Source organism: Anthonomus grandis, chromosome 3 (assembly GCF_022605725.1).
Source record: "Anthonomus grandis grandis chromosome 3, icAntGran1.3, whole genome shotgun sequence".
Taxonomy (NCBI): Eukaryota; Metazoa; Arthropoda; class Insecta; order Coleoptera; family Curculionidae; genus Anthonomus; species Anthonomus grandis.
In genome coordinates, this window is record NC_065548.1 from 31,487,100 (window position 1) to 31,513,568 (window position 26,469).

Sequence of the window (26,469 nt, forward strand, 5' to 3'; positions counted from 1 at the left end):
GGATTTTAACTGGAAAGGAACAGAACTAAAGGAAATAAACAGTTCTAGTTTCAGAAAGTAGTGCATACATACTCATATAATAATATACATTAAATAAAAATGTACAATATTACTAAAATCTTTTAAAATAAAGTAATAACGAAATTCTTAAATATTTCCTGGATTTATTATTTATGACTTTAGACGAAAAAAACTAACTATTACTTAAATCATCACTGTAAGGTCAGTTTTTTTTTCTTTCAATCTAAGAATAATGATTTAAATGATTGTAATGTAACGTACTACATATATTAAGTTTAATATTTTATTTTCTTTTTTGTTTTATTCATTTAATCATGTTATTTTTGTATATTTAGGCTACCTTTGATTTTTATATTTTAGATCAAAAGAAGCTTTGAATAGGGGGAGGCATTTTACTATAGGTCTTTTCTCAGAATCTACAGGGTGTTTAAATAGGATTTCCTATTCCGGGTGACAATTAGAAAATTTAGAATGGCTATATCTGAGGAACCATAAAAAATCGCGGAAAAAAATGTCCACAATAGGGAGGGCTATACAAAATAATGTAATAGCTAACTTGTTTTGACATATCACTTCACCCCCAGCCACCTCAGCTATAAAATCTGAAATATGCCATGCTTGTGATTTCTTATATGAAAGCTATTAAAAAATGCTTCTCAACGATACCTTCCAAAGATTTTTTCAATGTAGTAGTTTTTCTGTTTATTAAATACAACTTTACTTAATTAAAGTTAAGTTCTATTTTTTAATATTAACTTAAGAAATGGTCAAAACAATAATAGTTTTATGTTCAAACTCCTGATGCACACTTGCTAATGTTCCTCTAGAAATAACTTAGCGTCCTTGAACTATTTATTACATCAGTTACTCTATTTAGTCAGATTGCGTCTTAAAAATAACAGATTTTAGATAGTCTCAGAAAAAGTAATGAAGAAGTAGGTCCCGCGATATAAGAGGCCATTAAACAGAACCTCTCCTCCCAATCCACTGATTAGGGTAATTATTTTCTAAGCATTGACTAACTCGGAATATTGAGTAAACATCCTATTGAAATTGTAATAAATTTTCTTCTAGAGATAAATTACGATGCGCGCCTGATTTGATTGATAATTGATGAGCCCTGCAGTATTTCTAGCTGTCACTATTTATCAAATTCAATTCTTCCGTCAGTCATGGTCTCCACATTTTTAAAGCATTTGAATTTCATAGAGATGAAGCCTAATTGTAGCTGCCTGACGAGTGGATAAATTAGCGTTTATTGCAAACTCTTAAAGTAGTTCAATGTAGCTTGCTTCATCTAGTAATCTTTGTTCATCGTATCTTTTTATTTGCGAGACATGTTGCGGAATATTCACATGTCTTATACTCCTCTTGAGATGTCTGACTTATATTCTTCATATGTCCTTCAAATGTCCTACCAAAATTAATTTGACACTTTCCACATTCAGTTTTGCTGTACAGTGATGTTGTTACACATAAATGCTATTCTTCATAAAATATTATCAAACTTAAAATCAAATTAATTCCCATCAATTAAAAATCAATTCTACTCCTTTTTAAGATATTTTGAATTTTGTACTTTTTCAGCTAAAATCGGCCTTGTATTTGCCATTGTGTGCTAAACCGAATAACTGATAATACTTGGAAAGGAATTGCCTAAAAAGACATATGATTAAAAAAATAACGGTTGGGACAAACTAAAACTTTGTTTAAAGCTAAATTGTATTGCACTTCAATTTTTTTTAAACACCCTATAGATTCCGAGGAAACGTACAGGCAATTAAATGCCGTAATTTTTAGTGTAAAGTGAATTATGTGTTTAAAAAAAAAACATCTCTTACCTCAATAATTAAGGCCCGTAAATTTTCAAACTTCTGAATTGCCTCTCGAACAAACACCAGAACATCAGCGGCAGCCAGTTCGTTGTTATCAGATAAAAATTCCACTAAAACTGGAATTACTGTGGCAGCCACATCTGGGAATTTAATACAACACGAATGCAGAGTTCTTACTAGAAGCTGACGGTACTTCCCTGTGTCTTCTTGCTCAGAATCTATTTGAAAATAGACTCTTGAATTTTTTATGTAATTTGGACAATTATTTTGTTAAAGGGGTAACATATTATATTGTATATGCTACAATAATATAGTGCATGAACACATGAACAACGGAATATCGATCTTAATTATCATTTATAACAAATCTGTATCGAACTTAGCACATAGAATAGTGATATCTTAAAAATATTTAAATAGCCACATGAACAAACCACAAAAACCTTACCAAGTGTTTTCGAAACTTCTTTTTTCAAAAACAGAACCATTTCCTCAATATTTCTTGAGTTGACTAACTCCATGGCTAAATTTAAGGTTTTTCTTCTAACTTCCAAGTCTGGACTCGACAACACTCTGAGAATGTCCATAACTAAGTCCTATTGAAGAACAAGTTTAAAAAATATAAACAACTGTTAATATTAAATTATTTTACTATTAAAAAAAATTTAAATAACTATTGTTGGGGATACAAACAATACAAAGAAAATATTGTTGAAACTAAGAATAAAGTTGCTCAATACTTGTGAAATGTTTTGTAAAAAATCCCAAAATACTTCAAAGTACTTAAAAAGAGCAAAAAACCTTATTTTTTTAATTCTTCATTCTAATTAAATTAACATAATGTTGCAATTTATAAAAATAAGCAATAAAAAATAACATCCATATCACTATTAAATCATAGAAAACTATCCTTACCTGTAAAACTCTATTATAGTTAGGATGCTCTCCTAAGTTAACAAGCTTATCTAAAACAATGAGTTTAACATTATTGTCGCTTTCCTTAATAATCAATTCAATATAGCAAGAAGCAGCTGCTCTAATTGCAGTGGGAGCACTAGAAAGAGTTACCAAAGTTCCCGCAGCTTCATACCTAACAGCCGCGCTACTTGAATTCAGTAAATTGTAAATACACCGAATAAATCTTGATCTTTCTGCAGGATTTGAGTGACAAACCTAAAAAATATTTAAATTTAATATTACTGCTAGCATTCCATATTAATTGTTATGCACTTCATACCTTGTAAATTAATTCAACAATCACTAACTGTAAAATATCACCAAATGATGTGACCTGGTCAAGACAAGAGCTAAGATATGATAATGCCCTATCTTGGTCTGCATGTAAAAGCATTAAAAAGGCATTTCTTTTACAAGACATATCTTGCTCACCATCTAGATAGTTAGAAATTAGCTCAGGAGCATCCGGAATCAGAAATTCAAAGTTTCTATAGATAGTGAAGATTGCTAAGACAGCATTTCGTCTAACATAGCTGTGTTTGTGCTCTAAACAGACTCTGAAAAAAATATCATGCTTTTGAAGACAGTTTTATAAGAAAATATTGATGTAGTAAATTACAAAATCGCTTAAATATGTAAAATCGATAATAATAAACTTAAGAGTGAAATAGGGTACTAAACATTTCTTGGTAAGAGGTAATGCATATTAGTACTCAATAATAATCATAAAACCTAGGTAATACCCTGATGTATTCATGATTATAACAGGTATAATAAAATAACAAATCTTCATTTAGAAAACAAACATATATAAACATATCTACATTTACATTACATTTGCACTAGTATCTTTAACTGTACGCCTCTTTTATCATAGTTATTAAAATATATATTTTTGTTACCTTCTAATACAGGATGTTTCATTGGAAAAAGGACATTTTTAAGCGCAAATAGAAGTTATACAGGACATTTCAAAAAATTCATAATTTATGAATCGCATTGCAAATTTTAAAATGTTTTTTTTGTTAGCCAATTAGGAAAAAAATATACTAGCTACAACTGTATCGCTCATTTTTGCACAAAAAAACTTCACATAAAAGTTTTAAGTTTCCTTAATGCGTCCGAAAATCTAAGGACCTAAATAAAAATAGGAAGATTTGCATTTGCCGCCTTTTTGCTAAGAAAACACCGACTTCAAATGTAGGGATATATATTTCTAATTGTCAGAAAAATTACAGCTTGCTTTAGGATCATACATCAAAATATTTAGCAAAAAAAATATGTGTGAATGTTTTATTAACGATTTATTGTTTAAAACAAAAAATTTAAATTATTTATGTAATAAAGGAGATAAAAGAAAACAAAAACTTATAATTAGGTTCAAAATCATGTTTTTATATTCATCGTATCATCGCTTTTGGAGTAAATACCCATTGCTTAATGGAGCAAATACTGGATAAAAATAAGAAAAAATAACAACTTCTCAAGATATTCACCATTTTGCTCTATGCATTTTCTGGCTCTCAAAACAATTTGGTTTACTGTAGAAAAAAACAGCTTCAGAGACTTGGAGGTCTCATATAACAAACAAATTGAAGAGCTGCAAAAACATGCAAAAAATTGTATCTACGATGAGAACTTTGGAACTGGAAAGCGCGGAACAGAGAATGGAAATAAAAAGCTTAAACATCAAGCTTGATCAGTTTCAGAATCAAGTTTCTGCAGTAACTTCTCCATTGCCCTTAAATACCTCTAGAGATAATATATCGACTCAACCCAGGAAAAAAAATGTCTTATTTGGATTAGATATAAAGGGCTATTTACAACTCTTAAAAAAATATATATATATTAGAGGTAAATTCGACATTAACAGTCAGACGACAAGTAGGTTACTCACTGCGGAAATTCTAGAGAACTGTCTTGCTTACTGTAGTAGGTTTACAAGAATGGATTTTGTGTTTATATTTCTCAACCCGCAAAATTCAGGTATGGGAAAACGCCTTAGAAGTCATAAAGTAAAATCTCAATAAAAAAGTATGGAGCACACGAATGTCATAATTGGACCACCTCTTACAAGTTACAACCAACGACATGTGCTTAATCTACTTATAGTCACTCACAATAAGAGAATGTCATCCCTTATTACTTCCAAAAATGATGCAATGCTTGTACCATGCACAGTACCCGGTTCTACCTACAAGAGACTTATGACGTTCTACCTGATTGATGTGTGCGATCTAAATTTTAAGTCTTCAAATTTTTCAAAAAATCCAAATCTAAGGACTCTAGAATAGCTTGTCTTCGTGTACTCATTCCTTAACGACCGGCTGTCAGAGAAACGATTCAATTCATTCTACCCACACAGAAGAATATTCTCTCCTGTTACTTAATATTCAGTCGTTGCGTAATAAAACTTCTTTAACTCACAATCTTTTTAAATAACTTGAATAATCCAAACATTGGTTTAATAACAGAACATTGGTTAAAAACTAATGAATTGATATATCTAATTATACAGTAGTATCTAAGTATTGTAGGACTCGAGTGACTCATCGGCTGTATGATTCTGGTTAGTGAAATTTTTTTGGAGCAGAATTCTTTCCAAATAAATTAATATAATTATCTCCTAAAAGAAATCGCGTCTTTCTGTTATGTTCTCTAGACCAAGAAATGTATACATTATTTGTATTTATCGATCGCCAATATTAGACTTCAACGACTTCTTTTTTGGTCTGTAGACTCGTTTGTCTGAAATTCTTAATCGGCACAAATAATTATTTCTGGAGATCTTAACGTAAATTACGAGGATATGAACTCTGCTTTAACTCTCCATTTACGCCATATGCTTAGTTCATCTAACTTGCAAATGCATGTAGTCTCACCCATTCGAGTGACTAAATATTCGTCTACTACAACCTTCCAAACTATAATAAATTGTACTGTTATCAATTCTGCTTTATCAGGTACCATGAGGCTATTATGTGTGGGGTTAAAAATACCATCATAAACAACACAAAACCGAGTTTTGGATTAATATTTAGTAAGAAAAATTATGAGCACTTCTACAATTTAGGAACCTCTCTTGACTGGAAAAACCCAAGTGAATTGCTTGACCCATTCTCAATTTTTATAAGCGAGTGTTCTATCAGCTATTCAATATTGCTTTTTCCATTGTAAAGCTTAAGTCAAAGTCTAGGTCGAAGAAGTCTTGGCTAACAACAAAATCTCTTCAAAAAATCTGCATTCTCTTCATACCATTAGAAAGCATACTGACTGCCCCGCATTCCACTCTTACTTCAGTTCGTATCATTCATTGTATAAACGTATTATTATGCTAGCTAAAAAATTCCACTATTCTAAATGATTGAATGAGAGTTCAGCAACAAGCCAAGCGTGCGCTGGAGAAGAGTGAATGATATTTGCAGTTAAAATAATTACAAAGCTGGTGCAAATCCAAACACTGATGAATTCAATATTTTCCTCTGTACGGTAGCCCAAAATCTTCAACAAAATCATACTCCATCAACTCACAAAAATTCATCAGATGGGGATGCGATCACAGTCAAAATTTTACTTAACTTGCCGGATATTGCTCTAAAGATTCGCTTATTAAAATTTTTTGAAACTTTGCACAAGGGTTTGCCAGATCGGTTTCTTCAAAAAGTTATCTTACATTTTTTCCATAAAATGTACAGGGAAGCCAATAATTGACCCCCTTAAAATTTACATGGGTATTCCTATGTTCCGCTCGGCGACGCACCACCCGGTATATTCCGCTTTAATAATGCAATATATTGTTGACATCGGAATTAAATTTAATTGTTCAATATGCCCTAAGAAAAATCTCTCTCTGACCAGAATTTTGTCGTTTTAGAGATTTAAACATGTTTAAAATTATTTTTTGGCATTCTTCATCTTCAAACTCAAAACTCTCCGCAATTTCACTACTACAAATGTTCAATCCAGTTCCCCGTGACGAAGTTTTATCCTCCTCCTCCTCCACCTCAAATGGTCGCCAAAAAGCCATTATAATAAGTCAATACAATTAATAACAACAAACAAATATTAAACTTTTAAAACGAACTATAATCAAATAACAACAAGAACAATTAACAACGATGTAATAAGAAACACAACAGGAAAAAACGGGAAACAAATTTAGCCGGTTTCATAAATTCGCCAGAAATGCGCCTGCTACTGTTTCGGTATTAAAAATCAAAAATGCCCACATGCAACTTGCGTCATAAACATTAATTTCTCGACATTTCACCTTAAAGAAGATGTATTATTTTTTATGCGACCGATGCCGCCCTAAGCGCTCCCACTTTAAAAATATATTGGTGTCCCAATAACTACGCAAATTAAAATAATATATTATTCTATCTCACTCTATTCTTACTGCTCTGACATGATATCGATATATCGACTTTCGGGCGCTGCCTTTGATTTTTTGCTGCTTCTTAAATTAAGTTTGCTAATAATTAAGTTTGGAACTATAAATTCATTTATACTAATATAACTAGGTGAGGGATAGTCTAGTAAATGCTGCTGTAGACTGTCCTTAGTTGTCACTTCTTAAACTTAGAATTCCTTCTCAAAATATCAGGCAGTCTGAAGCTTCTGTAATACCATTTCATCCCATTAACTATAGCATGAATGAACCAACTACATGACCGCATGGTTCGCAGGGCTAGTGGCCTGCTAGGACAAATAAATTTGTGTATTTATTTATTTATTCATCCCAAAAAGTACAAACTCTTACACAAGTCAAAATACAGAAAAAAAATATTACAATTACAACAATAAAACCCATGCAGTAACTATATAATACAAAAAGATAATCCACAATTAAAGGAAAAATACATCAAGGATTAAGCGTTAAGCATTAAGTAAAACAAAAAAGCAGCTTTAACAGAAATACAATATAAACATGAAAAACACAATACTCCTAAAAAGCCACAGTGGAGTGAAGAAATTCCTCAAATGAGTAAAAAGGGTTGTTAATTAAGAAATCTTTAATTTTATTTTTGAATATAAGTGGCAGAATTCTTAAAGAGGCTGACAGAGCATTAAAAAAATTTCACTCCATAGTGCGAAACCCCAGTTCTTGATTTCGAGAGTCAATGGAAAGGTGGAATTAAGGAGCCATTATTTCTAGTAAAGTGCCGGTGGGTATCAGCATATGTTGCATAGTCCTAACATACAGGGTGTCTCATGACGAAAGACGCAATCGATGTCTCGGAAACTAATTTTTCAAAAATTTTGAAAATTTGGCAACTTGGCACAGTCGATGGGGGCCACACAACTAAAATATTTTGACAGTTGTGACGTGTAACCGTTTTTGACATATTTTTAATTTCATATGAAAAATTATGTTTATAAGCCCTAACATAATTACCGATTACTCCCTTTTAATAGCCTTTATTTATTGGTTAGTTTTGGTTTTATTTTAAAGGAAGGACCACTTTAAAAGACTATGTTAATATTTGGCTAAAAAAAAGATACAGATGGGTCAAAAGCTAGCATTAAAAATTATAATGCAAAAATCATTAAAAGTCAATTTTTTTATTGGAATCCCCCTATTTTTATAATTTTTTCATAAAGATAATTAAAAATAAGGTTACCTTTATATAAGGTTTTCTAGTCCAAAAATTGATAGCTTCTGAAATATTGGCAGTTTAAATTTGGCCTAATACTAAAAGCCGCATAGTAACACGGCTCAAGGATTGTTGATTAGTTGGCCATGACGGTTGTCATAGTAACTGCTAGAAGCGGCAGTAAGACAATGGATTATAACAGAAATGTACACTTTTTAATTAAATTACACATTAAATTACACTTTTATGAAGAAAACTTAAATAGCAAGTCACTTATAAATTTAATGCATATTAAGTTTAAATTTTTAATTCTGTATCAATTTTTACAGGAGAAGAATATTTAAATACTCTAGAAGGCTTGGATACAGAATATTTAATGAATTTACCATTTGCAGAACACCGAAACATTTATTACTAAGATGATGGTGCACCATCACACAGAACCCTTCCTGTAATGAGATTTTTAGACGCATCATTTAATGACAAGTGGATGGCTTATAACGAACCTATTTTGTGGCCTCCTCGTTCTCCGGATCTAACTGCTCTAGATTATTTTATTTGGAGATGAATAAAAAATATTGTATATTTCAATTCATTAACAACGCAGCAGGATTATATGGAAAGGGTTAGATAAGCATTTGAAAGTTTATCTCCAGAGTCAATTAGAGCGGTAACCCATGACGAGCTAATTCGCAGATGTGAAAAATTGTTTAGAAGTTCAAGGAGGACATTTTGACCACTTGTTAAAATAACTTGTTACTTTGCCAAAATGCCAAATTTAAACTGCCAATATTTCGGAAACTATTAATTTTTGGACTAGATAACCTTATGTAAAGTTAGCCTTATTTTTAATTATCTTTATGAAAAAAATTATAAAAATAAGGGGCTTCCATTTAAAAAAAATGACTTTTAATGATTTTTTCGTTTTAATTTTTAATGCTAGTTTTTGACCGCCCTGTATCTTTTTTTTAGCCAAATATTAAAATAGTCTTTTAAAGTGGTCCTTCCTTTAAAATAAAACCAAAACTAACCAATAAATAAGGGCTACTAAAAGGGAGTAATCGGTAATTATGTTAGGGCTTATAAACATAGTTTTTCATATGAAATTAAAAATATGTCAAAAACGGTTACACTTAGGTATAGGACATTATACACAAAATATACCTAGAATTTCACGTGGAACCCAAAAACGTAAAAATTTACAGGGTATCATTAAGGGTCCATTTAAGATAACGAAGTTGACACCTACTTCCGGTATAACCGGAAACGTCACAACTGTCAAAATATTTTAGTTGTGCGGCCCCCATCGACTGTGCCATGTTGCCAAATTTTCAAAATTTTTGAAAAATTAGTTTCCGAGATATCAATCGCGTCTATTCGTCGTAAGACACCCTGTCTAATAGGCACATAGAATAAATGCACAGGGTAGAGTGAGAATTTTCAATTTCCTGAAGTGGGATTTACAACACTCTCTGTAGCCCATAGGAGCAATCACCCTCACCATTCTTTGCAATGCAAATATCTTAGACATGTGCCCCCAGCTGATAAGACAGTACATCATTATAGAATGAAAATAGCTAAAATAAGCAATCCTGAGTGTGTCCATTGAGACAGAGCCCGAATATTTAATTATAAATTACGGATAAGGAACATGCAACTTGATAATTTGGATGACAACTCTTCAACATGACTTAGCCAGGTTAAACCTAAAAAACATAAACCTGAAAACATAATCTGCTGGGTTTTGGTTTCGTTCAAACATAATCTGTTTGAAACAGGCGAGTCTTTGAAGTTTGCACATGACACTTGAGATATGCGAGAAATATTCGCTTCACCAGTATCACCAAGTTGGTCAGCAAAAAGCTGTGTCATCTGCATAGAGATAAAATACAGAGCAAGTATCGCAAATAGGTAGATCGTTGACGTAAACCAAGAATAAAATAGGCCCCAGAACGGAGTCTTGTGGAACTCCATGTTTCAGTAATAAACTCTGTGATTCTCACACAAATCCATAACTGCTAAGCTGGTTGAATGCGAATTCCTAAAGCCGTGCTGTTATTCATAGAACAATGAATTGAGTTCAAAATATCTCTGCTCAAAGCTATCTACAACACATTTTCATTAAAAACAAGTTAAGGACTAACAGTCTTAACTATAATGGTATTTTACTGACAACAGTACAGCAAACTGATTAAACAGACCACTTTCCCCTTTATTTGGACATATGGCTTGACATAGATGAAAACCAACAAACAATATTTGACCATCAAAATTATATCTCATATAATGATGATCAATTTCTTAAATCACTCAAAAATGAAACATGGGAACATGTAACAAATGCACAGGACGCAACTCTGCTTATGATAAGTTTTTCAAAACTTTTAGTACATTACATGAAAACTGTAAGACAACAAAAACTTGTTATCACAAAAAAAATAAAAAAATTAAACCTTGTACTACATATGGTATTATATGTTTAATCAACATAGAGATAAATTAAAAAAAAACAAAAGCTAAAAAATAAAAGTAACCAAAATCTCAGATAAAAATACTCTACATATCGGAACATTTTAAACAAAACAATTCATCAAGCTAAAACTCATTATTGTGGGTTGGGAAGACTTTTCTCCACAAATGAAAATGCCAATCTTATGTCAAGTGCATAACTCTTTCCTTCTTCACCATCATCAGACTCTAAAATTTATTTTTTCTTTTCAGAGAAACACAGTAAAATAACAAACAGTAAGTTAAAATTAAAAGGTACAACAAAAATGAACGAAATTACAAATAAAAGTAAAAGTTTTAAAAAAAGCTTACCTAACACTACATAGCTGTGATGTTTACATGAAAAACAATAATTATGATAATAAAATCAACAAACAGTAAGTGGCGCGACATCTAGTAAACGCAGTTAAAACTAAGGTTTCAACATGAAAGATAAAAATATCACGATAAAGGCGAATAAGCTTCAATTATTATTGAACGTCGACAGAGTACTATAATAGCGCGGAGAGAATTGCTTTCTGATATTTTCTTCTCAATAAAAGACATGAAAATTTCTGCCAAAAAAGGTGACAAATTAGAACCCATGGCCAAACCTGTCTTCTGAGAATGGAACTTTTCATAAATTTGAAAGAAGTTTTGTTTTAAAACGATATCTACAAATTTCTAGGATAATGTGGTACATATATTAGAATTTAAGAACAATAAATCTAAAATATAGGATAAGCATTCATCGGGAGAGATACTTGGGAATAGGATACTAGGATACAAAGAAGGAGTTTGGAGGTATAATAATATTAGACAAGTTCTGTGCCAGATGAAAATAGAAGTAATGGAAAAAGGGTTGAAAAAAGCAGGTTAATTGGGGTAAAATCGATGTTAAGCAGGAAGAAAGCTTTGATGCAGGGGAATTTCTATTAGAAACTACGGGCCTTATAGTAAACTTTTTTGTGAATCTTAGAGAGGCAATAAAGTAGAGGAGTGACGGGGTTCATAGGAATTAGTTTATAAGGTTTCATGGAAAAATGTTCGAAAGTTGAACTACAAATTTTAAATAGTTGTTTAGTATGATGAACATACCTAGAGGTTGGGTTACTAGATTGTTACAGGATTAATCACGCTTTAGACGGGATCTGGAGAATCCTAACTTTTATTCATGTGGTTAAAATATTTAAAAATGACTTTGTTCTAAATTTTTCTTTCGAAACTTTATAAGTACGAGACTGCTGACTGACACACCCACCATAATTACAATTGCCTTCGACTCTTAATGGAATTCGCCAATATTTTTCATTGAACCACTATCAATATTATCACCATTTTAATTCTTTGTTATTGTTTACAATATGCTGTGCATGGTGGAGATTTCACGGCAATTGAATTGGTCAACCGGTTTACTAAAGCGGACGCCAGTGGCGCCGCGTGTCGAATTATTACGATTTGGCCCGTATTTGTACTGTCTACCAGGCACTCTATCGTTTGCTTATTAGTGATCTACGTATAGGCTTTGATTGGGCCCATAGCGGCTAAACCCATAAAGTAACGAGCGAAGTTCCTCAATCTCCGGTCTTGCGCCCAGACGTCTTTTGGACTACTATTTAAGCAGTTCCTCGACGCATCTGGGGGTCTTTCCAGCTCCTGCGTCTGTCAAAGGTGAACCGTGCTGTCCGCTGTGACGGAGAGAGATTAATGGTGTAGTGAAATAAATCTACTATCATCTCTCTCCGCCAGCATATTTATATCTATATTAATACTAAAAACTAAAATTCATTAGTGTTTCTTAATTTTCAAGCAAATAGTTTTTGAAGGTTAGTGGTTTGATGCCTCTCGAAACTTCGTAAGTGATTTTCACCGTTGGTGACATTTTATTTGGTGTTCCGTGTTTCCATCGAGAAATCTCTCTTAGGGCTCCATGAATATGAGTTTGTAAACCGCCAGTCATGACCCAGCAGTGATGAGGATTTCGCCCTGAAGCCTAAAAGCAAATAATTTCGCCGCCCTTAGCCCCGTCAACTCACATCATGCCTTAGGCCCTATATGATGAAAAATAGCCCATCGCGGGCTCTCGCCCCCGAAAAAGGAACACCATGGGACTTGACCCGTAAGCACATTCTTTTAATCTTAACCATATTCTTTCGATTTCTCTGTATGATTTAACATGAATTTATTATTATTATTTATTATCATCTTCTCATTTTTATCTTTAAAACTATATTTATCTTATAATTATGTAAATTAAAACACTTCAATGCCTTATTATGTAATGCTTCCGAAGTGTCACTGACGAATTCAGGTACCTTTGGTTATAAACTTATATATATACAGGGTTACTGGTAATTCGATACATTCCTTTGGAGATGTGATTGGGGAGGGGGTAAGAAGTAAATTGAACCCTAATATGTATTATGCAAAAGTTGATAGTTTTCGACATATTTAATTTTTTCTGTTTTTCTTCAAAATGTAGACCTTAGTGGTTTAAAAGGCAATTTCCAGAAAATCCGCTGTATATTTTTTTAACTTTTTAGGCAAAATACATGCTCAACACAATAGTGTTATCATGTATATTTACTTGTATTTACTTACCAGATTTTGTTTGCCTTACAACTTTAACTCATTGTTTCTGATGAAGTAAGATGTTAACTTTAATAAAAGCCCTATTTAAATTAAATTAAGGTGTTTTACTAGTGAGTGAGTGAGTGTGACTGAGGCAAATGACCATACAGAGAACCCACGAAGCCGGCCTGATAGGTTCTTTTTGTTTCATCATTTAAATTTAACAGGGTTTCTGTAACCTATCAGATCTAGGGAGTTGTTCTTGTTGTTTAAAACTTTTAAATCAAGACTGTCGAACAAACTCAACTCCCTAGAAATAGTCCCTGTAAACCGGTTAGTCTTGCCAGACTATTATTTATACCATAACAAGATGGCGCCCAACGTGGGACGACATCTGATTTGAAATTCATCAGAGTTTAAAAAATTCATTAGTTTTATGGTAAAATCGGATTTGGCATAATCACAATACAATTCCCATTATCAGCCTTAGTTAGAATAAGGTCGTTTTTTTCTAGTTTAAGTTTCTTGTCATTTTTGAAAGAATCATCCTGCCGGAGTAGGTCGTGTGAGGATTTTATGGAGTTTAAATATTTATTATCTTTGTAAATATTTTTAAAGTTTATGTGTTATGTTATGGTAATGTTTAAAGTAATGTCGGCTCTAGCCAAGCTTGGGTTAGACACTTGGGTTGAATTTTCAGAATTCTTTCACAGTCTACCAAAGTGTGTTCAGACACTGAAAGTCTGTCAGAATGCTGAAAGTTGAACTTAAGGCTCAAATTGAGAATACCTTCGTCGTTTTTAGAAAGGTTTACGTTACTTAAGTTGATAAATCTATCGTAAAATTTATGTGGGGAAAGTTGACGGGATCTCTGTGACGTATCAATAAATGTAGGGTTATGTTTATGTGTTAAAAGTTGAAGTTTTTTGTTTAAAGTTAGTCGATGTTTTTCGCCTTCACGTGTGACAAAAACGTTTTGTCAGTTGAAAGTTAATAAATATTTAAACTCTATAAAATTCTCACACGACCTATTCCGGCAGGATTATTCTTTCAAAAATAACAAGAAACTTAAAGATTTAAAAACAAAAATACAAAAAAACGACCTTATTTTATCTAAGGTTGATAAAGGAAACACATTGAAAGATGGCGGGCGAGTCTGACGGTGATTCAGATGCTAGTGTAAAAGATTAAAAAAGTACAGGTTTTAAGTGTTGTGCTAAAAAAAGTTGTAATATCTGTGTATGTATAAACTGTTATGCAATCTACCACAATAGCTGCATAAAACGTATGGAAAATATTCTATTTAAATTAAGTAATTGATAAAACAAAAATTATATGCTGCTTGGAGTTGGCAAATGTGGCGACAAATTCTGATGAAAATGCCGTAAAAAAATTGAAATGGAAAAAATTACACTAGAAATAGAGTACCTTAAGAAAATATTGGACGAGTTGGCAGACAAAAACAACATTTTAAAACAAAATAACCAATTATTATGCGAAAAAGTCACTAATTTGGAAACCTCTACAAAAATAAACAAAAACAATACTGGTTTGACATTGGCAACTACCGGCGCTAGTGCTACCACCACTATTGCTTTTGAACAGGCTCCTAAAGTGTTGTATAAAGACGTAGCTTCCGGATCGATACCGACAAAGCAATACCAAGAACATTTTACGAAGGATAGAAACAATTATTTAAATTGAAACCATATAAGTACTAAAAATTGCAAATCAGAATGGTTTTGTAAGTGACTTCATTCCAGTTCAAAAAAAGAGTACAAAAAAGAAAAATCTAGGAACAGGTGGAATGGATCCTAACTTTGATAATAGGGTAAAGCGGGCGGCAACTGAGGATGTGATTCTAAATTATATTCGAAAAAAGGATGGCTTTGAAAATGTTAACTTGTTGGTAAAAGAGATACCCACTCATTAGCATAAGCTTAAAAATTTGCTAGTGGTAGCTCCAATGGACAAAAAGGAATGTATGTATGAACATTTTTTTTGGCCTAAGTATACATAAGGATTTATCAAATAATTTAGGTAATATACTAGAAAGAGGAGGTAATTTTTTATGAATAATTCCAATAAAATTTGAATTCGTCAAAGAGTACATTAGATAGAAATGACAATTTGTATATGGGTCATGTAAGCATTAGATCTCTTACCCCTTCTTTCTCCGAGGTATCTGCAGTGCTGCAGCATGAACAGTTTCATTTATTTGGGGTAAGTGAAACATGGTTAACACCAGCACTACCTGATAATATAGTAAACATGCCCAATTGCACATTGTATAGGGCTGATAAAGAATCAAGGGGTGGGGGTGTGTGCTTGTATGTAGCTCAGTGTTTAAAAAGTATAGTTCTGAATGAAAGTGTCTCTTAGGATTAGCGAAAATATGGTTGAACAACTATGGGTAGATATAAAATATAAGAATAAATCTTTTCTGGTAGGAACATTGTATAAACCCCCACAGGTTAGCTACAGTTTTTTGAATAATATAGAAACCTTCTTGTCTAATATCTCTACTTCATATGACTACATAATCTTAATGGGCGATTTCAATATGAATTTCTTTGTAAAATCTGTTGAAAGTGATTATATGGCATCATTGCTTGAGCTTTTTAACTTAAAACAAGTTGTCTCTTATCCCACAAGGATTAGTATAATTAGTTTAACTTTAATTGATATAATATGTGTTGATAAGCAAGTAAATGTCATTAATTCAGGTACTTTACACATGCTCAATTTTACGGATTATAGACTCATGTACTCAATAATTGATATTAATGTTCCTAAAATAAGTAATAGGGCTCTAATCTATAGAGATTTAAAAATCTTTGATAAGAGGTAGTTTGAGCTAGATGTACAGCATATAGATTATGAATCTATTTTGCAGCAAGCATTTTCAAATGATAAAGTAACTCTTTTCAGTAATAATAACGAAATCTTCAATAAGCATGCTTCCCTAAAACATTCAGTAATTAATGCTGCTTTTAGTAAGTTAAAAAAAAACTGGTCAAACTAAACATAAAGACTTCTACCTAGACATCAAGAACTATCTGTCTTTTGCTATTTGCAGTGAAAAAAGCCATATATGTCATTTGAACTCCACAAACATAAAAGGGATACAAAAAAAATTTGGCATAAGTTAAAAGATTGGAATATAAAGCATAATAAAAACAGTGAAATACCTACTCATCTGAAAGATATCTATGAAATAAATGACGCTTTTGCAGTTGGCCACACCGATAGATAATTTGCTACTGAATTTGTATCGGGATACAAGGCTGGAAAAGCTTAATAATGCTGATCTTATTTTTAAACATATCTCAGAATATGATATACACTATCGGGCAAAAGTAGAGCAACAAAGTTCAATTTTATTCATGTTTGAATAAAAAAAATTATTGGTTGTGAAATAAAATTGTGATTTTTCGCTAAGCTTAATGTCACACTATACTTACACTGAAAGTAATATTTCAGTACATTTTGGTGTACTCTTAATCATTTTAAGAACGATAAATATTAATGATTATAAAAATTGATAAGAATGGGGGCGACAAAAGTAGAGCAACAAATTGTATTTAACAGTATTTTATTTTACTTTAGTTCAACAAAAAATATTTAACACATTTAACAACAAAAAGAATTGAAAGTAATACATTAGTAATTGATAGAATATCCGTTATTATTAATTACTTGCTGACAACGGCGCGGCATTGAAGCAATCAACTTCTGAATGACATTTTCGGGAAGACTTGTCCAAACTTCACTAATTTTATTTATTAAGGATTGTTTATTTGGAAACATTTGGGTACGCATACGACGTTCTACTTCTTCCCAGAGATTCTCTGTAGAAACCACTGTTGAACAACTTGTGAAGAATGTTTTGGATCATTGTCCTGTTGAAAAATAAAACGCAATGGCATTTCCCATTCTGCATAAGGAAGCAAAACATTCTGCATGATATCCCTATAAACAAATCGGTCCATCGTATCATTAATATTAAATTATTATAAGTGCATAGGGCCTACCCCATTCCATGAAAAACAATCCCATAAAAATACACTACCTTTACCATGCTTAATTGTAGGTGTTACGTATTTAGGATTAAACCTTGTATTGATTGGTCGCCTCATTCCATCAGAATTGAATATTTTGTAGCGCGTTTCATCACTGAATAGAGCTTTTTTCCAGTCATTGACGGTCCAGTTTAAATGCCGGCGACCTTGCTGCTCTATTTCTTATTGAAACTAACGGCTTTTTAGCTGGGCGTCTACTAAATAACTTTGCGTCTACTAACCTTCTTTGTACTGTTCGTATACCAAACGTAATTTCTGGAATTTCGGCAATAATTCGAGGTGTGGACTTCCAAGGATCATTTTGGGAAATCCTTTTGATGCGTCTGTCAGTCATTACTGATGTTTTCCTTGGCCTTTCCGATTTTGGCAACTTCTCTAAATGTCCTCTCTCATTATATGATGATATTATTTTGGACACAGTGTACCAGGGTAACTCAAACTGTCTTGAAATATCGGCTTGTTTGTTACCTTCCATGAATCCATTCACAACTCTTTGCTTCAAGTCTTTTGAAATTGGAATTCCTCTCGGCATGATTAATCTTACACAGAAATATTCAAAAAAACATAAAAATCACCTTACACAATTATTTTATCCCTTTACTTTTGCTAAAACCCTTCTTTTGGACAAATTATTTGAATGCTTTATTTTATTTGAATTGCTTTACTTTTGACGCGTTACTACGAAGCATTTAAACTTAAACGTCAAAATAAAATCATTTGTTTTGATTGCGAAAAATTTTGTTGACATTGATAATCATAGCCTACTTTGTACATTTATAATTTTAAAATCGGTATTTGCAAATATTTTTGGAAGTGTTGCTCTACTTTTGTCCGATAGTGTATATATATGTCATTTAAAAGAATAAAATCAAAAAGTATGGGTATTGACCAAATAAGTTATAATCTTGTTCTTTTCAGCATTGAGCTTATTGCTCTATTTCTGACAAAGGTGTTTAAGTTATCTCTATACAAGGGAAATTTCCACAAATATGGAAAACTTCTATTATCAAGCCCCTACCAAAGCAAAATAGAATTGAAAATCTTTCAGAGCTAAGACCAATTTGTCTTTTACGCATCTTTGCCAAAATGTTTGAATTACTAGTGTTGGATATGTTGCTTGAATTTGTAAATATGCATGAAATTATACCCTCAGTACAGTCTGGTTTTCTGAAAAAATCATGAAACAGCCACAGCCCTAATAAAAATAGTTTCCGAGATATCAACCAATATGGACTCATCTTGTGTTTCTTGCCTGGTAATGTTAGATTTCAGTAGGGCCTTTGACCTCATAAATCATGAGATACTGTTGGCTAAAAGTATGAGTAATGAGTACTGTTGGCTACTGTTGGCTTGAGCTTCTTCAGTGAGTGTTTGCAAATTGGTTCCAAAGTTTTCTTCAACTAAGGACACAGATTGTGGAACTGGATGAAGCAAGACCAGAACCTGTTGTCACTGGTTATGGAGTGCCCCAGGGTAGTATCCCCGGACCTTTATTATTTAGCATGTACACTAGCGACCTTCCAGAGCAGATTCGGTTTTGTTCCGTAAATTTTTATGCAGATGAAACACAGCTGCTATCCAGATTTTCCTCCTCATAATGCATGTCAATGTATGCAGCAAGTTAATGAGGGCTTAATATTTAAATGGTCAAGACAGCATGGGATGGTTTTGAATGCTAACAAGAGCACATACTTACTCATAGGTTCCAATACATTAAAAAAACAATTTCTTCAATCTAATTTCACTACTTTACATATAAATAACAGTATCCTTCCTTGTTCAGCATCAGCAAAAAATCTTGGTGTAATTTTCGATGAGGTCCTAAACTTTCAGGTACAGCTCAATAAAAAATTATCATGCATGTATGCTTTACTTCAAACTTTGTATCAATTTAAATATTATTCACCCAATAATATCAAATTAATGCTTGTCGAGGCTCTTGTTTGGCCACAGCTAGATTACTGCAATGTTGTCTTTTACAATTACCTCACTCTTGAAATGAAGAACAAAATTCAGTTAGCTCAAAACGCCTCTATGAGATTTGTTTTCAACATACAAAAATTTGATCACACCAACATATTATGTTGACAATAAAATACTAAAATTTGAAAGATCAGCTTTACATTTTGTTCAGTTTATTTATAGAATTTACAAGTCGAGGTACCCTAAATATCTTTCAGATTATTTCACAGCAAGACAAGATTTACATAGTCACCGCCTAAGAAACATTATAAGATTTCAAATACCAGTGCATAGAACTGAAGGTTTTAAAAACTCATTTCCCTATCAGGGTGTATTTTTGTTAAGCTCTGAAGTATACAACTTAAAAAGATCATACTCACTTTTCACTTTCCAGAAGAAATACAAGGCTTTTCTGTTAGATTCACATATACCTTTATTGTAATGTTAACTAATTTTAAGAAACGAGTTTAGTTTTTACTACTTTATAGTATAGTATTGAAACTGCCCACTAATACTGTATTTTTCAGATAGCATGGAAGAACACATTATGTGAATGTTACCTTTTATGTTATATTATGTTGTTGCATAATAAATGTTTATTTATTATTATTATTGTGATTATGCCCAGATCCGATTATTACCATAAAACTAATGAATTTCAAATCTTATCTAATAACCCAACCTCTAGGTACTTTCATCATATTAAACAACTATTTAAAATATGTAGTATTAAATTTGTTGAACATTTTTCTATGCAACCTTATAAACTAATTCCCATGAACCCCATCACTCTACTTTATTGCCTTATAATCACCATATTTGTGGAAATTTCCCTTGTATAGAGATAACTTAAACACCTTTGTCAGAAATAGAGCAATAAGCTCAATGCTGAAAAGAACAAGATTATAACTAAGATTCATAAAAAGAACTGCCCTATAAGGCCCTTAGTTTCTAATAGAAATTCCCCTGCATCAAAACTTTCTTCCTGGTTAACATCGATTTTACCCCAGTTAGCCTGCTTTTCCAACCCTTTTTCCAAAAACTCCTTTTATCTGGTACAGAACTTGTCTAATATTATTATACCTCCAAACTCCTTCCTTGTATCCTTTTAAATCTATTCTTCTATTTTTAGACCTTTTGAATCTATTCCCAAGTATCCCTCCCAATGAATGCTTATCCCATATATGAGATTTATTCTTCTTAAATTCTAATCTACCTACCCATATTATCCTAGAAACTTGATCCCTTATAGATATCATTTTAAAACAAAACTTATTCCAAATTAATGAAAAGTTCTATTCTCAGAAGACAGGTTTGGCCATGGGTTTTAATTTGTCACCTTTTCTGGCCGAAATTCTCATGTCTTTTATTGAGAAGAAAATATCAGAAAGCAACCACCTTTCTTCTTAATTTTACTTCTTTCTTAAATAACCTCTTCTCCCCGCGCTACTATAGTACTCTATCGACGTTCAATAATAATTCAAGCCTATTAGCCTTTATCTTTATAGTTTTATCTTTCATATTCAAATCTTAGTTTTAACTGCATTTACTAGATGTCGCGCCATTTACTGTTTGTTGATTTTCTTATCATAATTATTGTTTACCATGTAAACAATCTCAGCTATGTGGTGTTAGGTAAGGTTTTTTTAAAACTTTTTAAAACTTTGACTTTTATTTGTAATTTAGTTAATTTTTGTTGTACCTTTTAATTTTAACTTACTGTTTGTAATTTTAATGTGTTTCTCTGAAAGGAAAAAATTAATTTTAGAGTCTGATAATGATGAGTGAACTCATTGAAATGCATAACTGCAAAGGACATAATTACATTTTCATTTGTGGAGAAAAGTCATCCCGCCCTTCCCAACCTGCAGCTATATTATAGCAGCTACTCCACTTCAACATGAACAATACTAAACAAATCTATAAAGTAATCTCATTGTTAAAATAGCTAATATTCATAGTTAAATACTTTGAATGTCTTTATGGATATACCACAGGACACAGTGCTTGGCCCAATATTGTTTATTTGCTATATAAATTCATTACTAAGTCTAGATAATGATGGCATGTCAATTTCCTTTGCAGATGATACAGTACAGTATTTTACTGGTTCATCATGGAATTCGTTAAGAGACAAACTTGTTATTGGTCTAAGTAAAGTAAAAATATGGCTAAATTCTTGTAAATTATCACTGAATGTTGCTAAAACAATTTATGTTGCATTTTCTCTTACTGAATTAAACAGACCTTCATACAACTCAATTACTCTTCAACAAAAAAATACAACAATATATGAGGTGTCACATAGTAAATACTTGGGCATACCTATAGATCAACATCCTAAATGGTCAGAACATATTGATGATGTAACAAACAAATTAAGAGGTCTGATTCACAAAATTCAGAAAAGATTATCTATATCCAACAAATCAACTATACAATGAAAGCATTTTAAATGTTTGAGGTCTATACTTTTTAATCAATTATATTTACTTGTTGTTTTAAGAATACAAATAAACAGCATGTATATCATACTTATCATACCAGGAATAATATAATATGTTGATTGTCCCTTTAAGAAGGTTTGATGGTAACCAGAGATTTGCATCTGTAGTTGCAAAAATATATAATCTGCTACCAAATAGTATAAGAGAACTAAAAAAATTATTATCAATATATTAAACAGGTCAAAACATTTATTTAAAAAAACATGTTAATCTGTTAAAATTTATTGTGATGTGTTGTCAGATTGTTCCAGATCAAATGGGTATTTCTTGGGGATTGTTAATGTAAAACTATCTCAATGATCATTGAATATAAATTTTGTTATTAATAATCAATATCATTAGTAAGTTAAGGCTACAGAAATACATTAATTCACTTGTGTCATAATTTAATATTAGGAATGATGTATAATAAACTTCTGCACATACACATGAACACCTAGGAGCATGAAACAAATCTGGGAAACTTAGATTTAAAGATTATACACATGTTTGTACTGTACATTTTCTAAATAAATAAATAAAATAAAAAATAAAATACCCTTCAATCTGTGTCTTAAGCATAGATTCAAAGATCTTTCCAAATATAGGAATTAGAGAAATAGGGCGATAATTTTCAAGAATTTCAGTTCATACTCTAAATTTAGTACTTTCAAGGAAAAATTAAAACAAATTTTGTAAATTATTCTATTATTATTCTTCAATTGTAGTTTTGTTAGTAATTTGTGGCTGTGTTGATTTGGTTTCAAATTGAGAAATATTGGTGTGCAATATTTTTTACTAAACTTGGATGTAACTTATTATATTTTTATAACTAAAATGTAAATGGATTCCATAGATAAAATAATAAATAAATTAATATTTCTTGGCTATGTAGCTCTTTAATTTTAACTTAAAGTTTTTTTTTTCCTTAAATGTTAAACAATTAATTTCTTACCTTATAGAAGGCATAAGTGGTTCAAGTAGCTCAGGCTCTTTTAGTTTACAAAGAAACCTTAAAGTGGATCCTCTTAAAAACTCATTTGGATGTTGCAAGTCTTTCCTATAGGCATCACAAACCAAAATCATCTCTTGTAATAATTTACCATCTGGAGTGGTCTTTGGTACAATTTCCCAAAAAATTAACAATAGTTTTTTGGCTGTGTGATCCTGTAATGGTAACACATAGCGGATAATTATCATAAGAAAGCCTGGAGGAAGGCGATCTCCAGCCAGGATCATCCTGATGATTTTTTTTAGGGCTTCAACCTTTTGCCCAGTATCCCCTTTTTCTACAAATAAAAAACATGCTATAATAAAACATGCTGTATGAAGCAAAGATATATAGGCACAATTTATGAATATTCATGAAGGGTACTTTATTAATATTTGCTGATGCGACATATACCTAGGTCATATAATATACTTTGCTTGAGTAAAAGTATAACTATTAGTAAAATAAGTAAAACAAGAATGGAATATTTACCCAAATCATTTTTTAAATGCATTTCATTGTAAGGTTCAGAATCAGACGATGCATTGATTATCGTATAGCAGGGTTGTTCCACGGTGGTCATTTTAAATACAAGGGCGGCACCAACTTTAAAACACGCACTAAATTATTTAATTTTATGGTTTTTCACAGATTTTCCTTAAAATAATTTCAAGAATCGGCCAAGTAAACAAATTATATACGTGTCAAAAAACTGTCAGCAAAATTGTGTGGTTATGTGACAAATTGCAAGGTTGTCTTGTTGACTTGATGGCTCTGCCACAGCCGAATTTACTCAAGCTGCGAAATAACAGTTGGCAACGTCGCACCACGTGAGAGATTCGGATCCGTTTTCGTCACGAACTTAATAAATATACCTGGACTGCTAAAGCCGAGTTTACATTGCTATAGTTAGTTGTACCACTTACTTGTACAAGTATATCCAGGACAGTTCACATTCGCTAGTGGACAAGCTAGTAGGTGTTTACACATAAAAGTAATTATTCGCTAGCCAGTTCCCAACGTGCAGTAGATGAAATGACTCCTTTTCATTGCCGGCGTCATGCTTTGGGCATTTCAAAATTAATAATTAAAAATCGCGTTAAAAGAATAATGTTGAAAATATCGAGCATTTTAATTGAAGAAACTATTAGTTTGATTGAAGAAGAAGAATGTCGTCCGAAAAGGATATGGGTTCGAAGGTGGATAAATAGAAGAGGTGCATCCGCTCTTCTTTTAAAAGAACTTCGTATGGAAGATCCTGAAGAATATAGATTATGCCTTCGGTTGACACCGAGTAAATTTAATGACTTGCTGAATATGGTTCTGCCTAGAATTCAAAGAAACGATACACTTTTAAGAGATGCTTTACCAGCACATGTTAAATTAGAAGTTACCCTTAATTTTTTGGCAACTGGAAATAGCTATAGAACCGTTTTGAAAGAAAGAAAGAAAGAAAATGTGCTATATTACGTAAGACAACAAAATCTTGTGTACAAGCATCCTAAAAACTAAAAAATTCCAAATTCACTTTAAATTTCAAATTTCAAACAAACATAACATCTAAAACACTTTACCATAAAATTTACAACATTACCAAAATTAATCATAACAAAACAGATTGAGAAAAAAAAAGCATCTTTTTGATAAATTTCATTAAAAAATAAGTAAAGCTGTCAATAAAACAGAATTTAGAAGAAGTAAATTAAATTATTTAACAGGAAACAAAACTAAAACACAAAATGATGTCAGAGCACAGGTTAAAAGGTATCATTAAAAAAATCGTCAAGGCTATAATATGCCCTGGATAATAAAAGTGATTTTAATTCCTTTTTGAATCTCTTAACTTCTAAAATTTGTCTGATACCTAGAGGAACATGGTTGTAAATTTTTTTTGCTAAGGTATATAAGTGAGTTCTTGGTGAGGGAGGATGTAGGGATTGGTAAGGGAAAATCGTTAACCTGGCGAGTCATATGACCAGTGTTAGAGGGAGGTTTAGGACATTTATGAATAGGAGTACCTGTTTCTAAGATAAAAAGAGAAAAAAGAGTTAGGATTTTTTGAGATATAAAGAGAGGTTTACAAGAATATCTTAACCCAGTGGAACATAGGTATCTAACTGCCTTTTTTTGAATCACAAAAATTATGTTTAATAATCCTTTGTTGCTTAAACCCCAAAAAGGCAAGCCATAAAGAAGGTGGGACTCAATAAGAGAAAAGTACACTGAACGTGCAACTACCCCTCCCAGCTCATGCCCCGCCATTCTTACTGCAAAGCATCCAGAGGATAATTTTGATGCAAGTTTTAGGATATGATCTTCGAAGCGAAGGCGACCATCAATGGTAATACCAAGGAACTTACAGCTTTCTTTGTTTTGCAAGGGGGAGTTTTCACTAAACATAAGGCCCTGAACGTCACACTTAAATCCCATAATAAAGGTTTTGCCCACATTAAATACAAGCCTGTTTGCAGCACACCACTCCGATAAAATCTTAAGATCCTTAAAAACCTGGGCTCTAACATTATCAGAATCTCTATGATTCCATAAAATGGTAGTATCATCAGCAAACTGAACCACTTTGCCCTGCAGTTTTAATGAACTCAAATCATTTACATAGAGCAAAAATAATAGTGGTCCTAACACTGAACCCTGAGGTACTCCAGTTTTAAGGGATCTGGAATCGGATAAACATCCAGATACTGTAACTCTTTGGGTACGATTAGACAGATAGGATTCCAGCCATTGCAATGCCACACCTCTAAAGCCATAATTATTGAGCTTAGACAGCAGTATTTTATGATCTACACAATCAAATGCCTTGGATAAATCACAAAACACTGCCGCCGCGGACTCTCCAGAATTTAAGGACACATAGACACTCTCCAAAAAGCCGAAAACAGCGTCATGAGTCCCTTTTCCCGTTTGAAATCCAAACTGATTTGCAGATAAAATGCAATTATGTTGCAAAAAAGATAAAATTCTGATTTTTGCAAGTTTTTCAACTATCTTGGAGAGGGTAGATAATATAGAAATTGGACGGAAATAACAAGGCTTACTCACATCTCCACCCTTATAAAGAGGGATAACCACTGCCTCGTTCAAACATGCTGGAAAGATGCCATTATGAAAGGAATTGTTTATGGCAGAAGCTAAGGCATTCAATGCTGAGTCAGGCAAAAGGAGTAGTAATTTTTATGATATTCTATCAGCTCCAGTTGATTTATGGTTTTTTAAGCTTTTAATTGCATCTCTAACATCAGTAAAGCTAACAGGATAAAAGAAAAAAGAGTTTTGAACTGACACTTGTTGAATATAATGCAAAGGATCAATATTAGTATTCACATCCTTGAGCAATAAATGAGGAATATTACAGTAATAATCATTTAAACTATTTGGTCTTACTTCTGGTTCTGAAACTTTCTTGTGAGAATGCCTGAAGTCATTTATAATTGACCAACATTCTCTCTGCCTATTTGAGGA

The 26,469-nt window shown here is 32.1% G+C and overlaps 1 protein-coding gene across 1 annotated transcript in view; it reads right to left on the reverse strand.

The window, feature by feature from the left end:
- The window catches only part of LOC126733882 (coatomer subunit beta), a 68,849-nt gene extending 45,139 nt beyond the window's left edge, over positions 1 to 23,710 (reverse strand). Inside the window, exons 1-6 of the mRNA XM_050437314.1 lie at positions 23,482 to 23,710; positions 22,954 to 23,287; positions 3,094 to 3,370; positions 2,772 to 3,029; positions 2,305 to 2,452; positions 1,863 to 2,074 (exon numbers count right to left, since the gene is read on the reverse strand). Of these exons, the coding sequence (XP_050293271.1) occupies positions 1,863 to 2,074; positions 2,305 to 2,452; positions 2,772 to 3,029; positions 3,094 to 3,370; positions 22,954 to 23,287; positions 23,482 to 23,572 (1,320 nt within the window). The 5' untranslated portion in view covers positions 23,573 to 23,710. The remainder of the gene's footprint in view (positions 1 to 1,862; positions 2,075 to 2,304; positions 2,453 to 2,771; positions 3,030 to 3,093; positions 3,371 to 22,953; positions 23,288 to 23,481) is intronic.
- Positions 23,711 to 26,469: the final 2,759 nt, after the last annotated feature.